The 2,187-nt window shown below is 33.0% G+C and overlaps 1 protein-coding gene across 1 annotated transcript; it reads right to left on the bottom strand.

The window, feature by feature from the left end:
- Positions 1-272: 272 nt before the first annotated feature.
- On the bottom strand, positions 273-1,735 carry LOC144553245 (F-box/FBD/LRR-repeat protein At1g13570-like). The gene is made up of 3 exons (XM_078301341.1): positions 992-1,735; positions 660-809; positions 273-548 (listed from the first exon to the last, which is right to left on the bottom strand). The coding sequence occupies exons 1-3, from the start codon at positions 1,733-1,735 to the stop codon at positions 273-275; spliced, it is 1,170 nt and encodes a 389-aa protein (XP_078157467.1).
- Positions 1,736-2,187: the final 452 nt, after the last annotated feature.

Here is a 2,187-nt window from a genome sequence, read left to right on the forward strand (position 1 = left end):
ATACAAGTATTTTTGTTATTGTAGAAATTTATAGAATTAATGGTTATATAGAACATTAAAAAAATAACAAAATCAAACTTTAAAGTAAAATAAATTATAATATTCAAAAACAGAGGTCGCATATGATATAACTAAACTGGATTCTTGTTGTTCAACTCTAACAATTAATATAATTTACCATACATACAACATCAATACTAAACACATGATATTTTGGCAAGTAGTAACTCGTATTCTATAAGGCATACAAAAATACTAATGCAGAAACATATTCACCCTCTCGGAGTGATGATTCCGGCATTAACGATTTCGACTTTGCTGGATGCTCTTTTCAGTTGCACCAATATCTTGTTAAACTCAATGTCTTTAACTTCGTGTTCAAATTGTATTTTTTCTAGTACCGGTGCATTTTCCAGTAAGAACTTCACAAACATCAATACCGATTTGTGATTCTCAAAGTAATGTATCTTGAGAAACTTCAGATGCCTAAAAACAATATTTTGCTCCCAATTCGCTGGTTCGGTAGCATAGGCGACAAATGCTTCTTTCTGCAAAGATTAATTATTGTAAAACATATATAACAAGAGACTACATCTAAAAAAAATTAAAATAACTATCAGTATTTGAGTGTATATGAGGAATAAAATGTAAAAACATACGACTGTAAGTTCTTCTAAATTTGGGGCATGCTGGAAGAACTGACGAGCAACCGCTGCCTCTTTTTTGCATGCAAAATTTATTTCTAGATATAACTTCTCAAGGTGGTTGAATCTTCCAGAAAGCTTCGCGCCATATGCATATGTCAAGTACTGTCAACAGAAGGAACAAAATGATTTTACTTGACAGATTTTTATTATTTAATTTATTTTTTGTATATAATTAGACGATATGCACAAATGAATTGTTAGAAGCATCTTATATTCCTAGCTAATGGTTGGACTATGAAAAAAGTTATTTTGACAAGGTAAATTTATGAAAGAAAGTGAATTACCCTCGTTAATCGACCATTCAGACATAGGCTTTCTAAATTTGGTAGTCGATCAAACATATCAGTCATATTGCTTTTACAAGGAGTGAGTATATTAGTACTGAGAGAAAGACATGCTCTGACGAGCGCTGGTGTTCTTAAGGACACGTGATTGAAGTCCCAACAAATCATGTGTAGTTCCTTGAGCCTTGGTGCATTGATAGTTATATTCATATCATGCATAAGTCCGAACAAGCTCAGATTTTCTAATACGGGACAACCTGAAATCAATTTAGTCAAATTACCCTCGTTGATAGTAACCCACTCTAACTTAAGTGACTTGAGAAGTTTAAATCCTTTTAATACTTGAGGCAATTCGATCATGCACTTCTCAAACTCCACTTCTCTCAAACTCTGCAAATTGCAAAAAGTAGATGGAACCTTCCACTTATTCCTACATAGAGGGTGAGGCGTGATCCGCATTTCTTCAATTCCTTTTCTCGACAGAACTTCCATCCATTGATTGAGAGCCTCAGAGCAAGGTTCCAAATCAGATATAACAAATTTATGAATCGAACCATCATGGCGTGCCAAAAATTTATCCACAAATTCTACCATGTGGACAGAATTTTCGACAAGGTTTGCACCATTTGTGTCCTCCAATATGGAGTTTGAACGCTCATCATAAACAAGTTCCGGAATTGAGGACCACGCGAACCTCCAATTGCGAGATAAGCAACATGTTCTCACTGCCTCTCTCACCGGCATACCTATCAATATGCTATCAATCAAATCTCTTGGTAGGTCACTAATTATATCAAGGTTTGTCATTCTCTTCTTCTTTCACAGTTTTTTTTTTCCTACAAACACAAAGTTAATTGTGAAGATCAAGCAAATTAACCTCTGGCTGGAAAATACTTATTGAATAAATAACATTTTTAGAATGTAATTATTTATTTCCATCATGCCATCATGTGTAATTATCAGATTTTGCTTTTCTTGGATTAACAAAATAGTAATTAGTAGCCTAACGCTCTTAAACATTAACAGGTACTTTACCAACCTAAAATTTCTATTGAAACTGAATGTCTTATTTTGCTAAACAAATATGTACTGAAATACTTTTTTTTTACCTTCCCTCTCCCATTGATTGCTTCATGGTAAGACATAATTACATTTTAAATTATATCAAATTAGATCATTTAGAAGAAAAAAGAATT

Source organism: Carex rostrata, chromosome 4, assembly GCF_964058835.1.
Source record: "Carex rostrata chromosome 4, lpCarRost1.2, whole genome shotgun sequence".
Lineage (NCBI taxonomy): Eukaryota > Viridiplantae > Streptophyta > Magnoliopsida > Poales > Cyperaceae > Carex > Carex rostrata.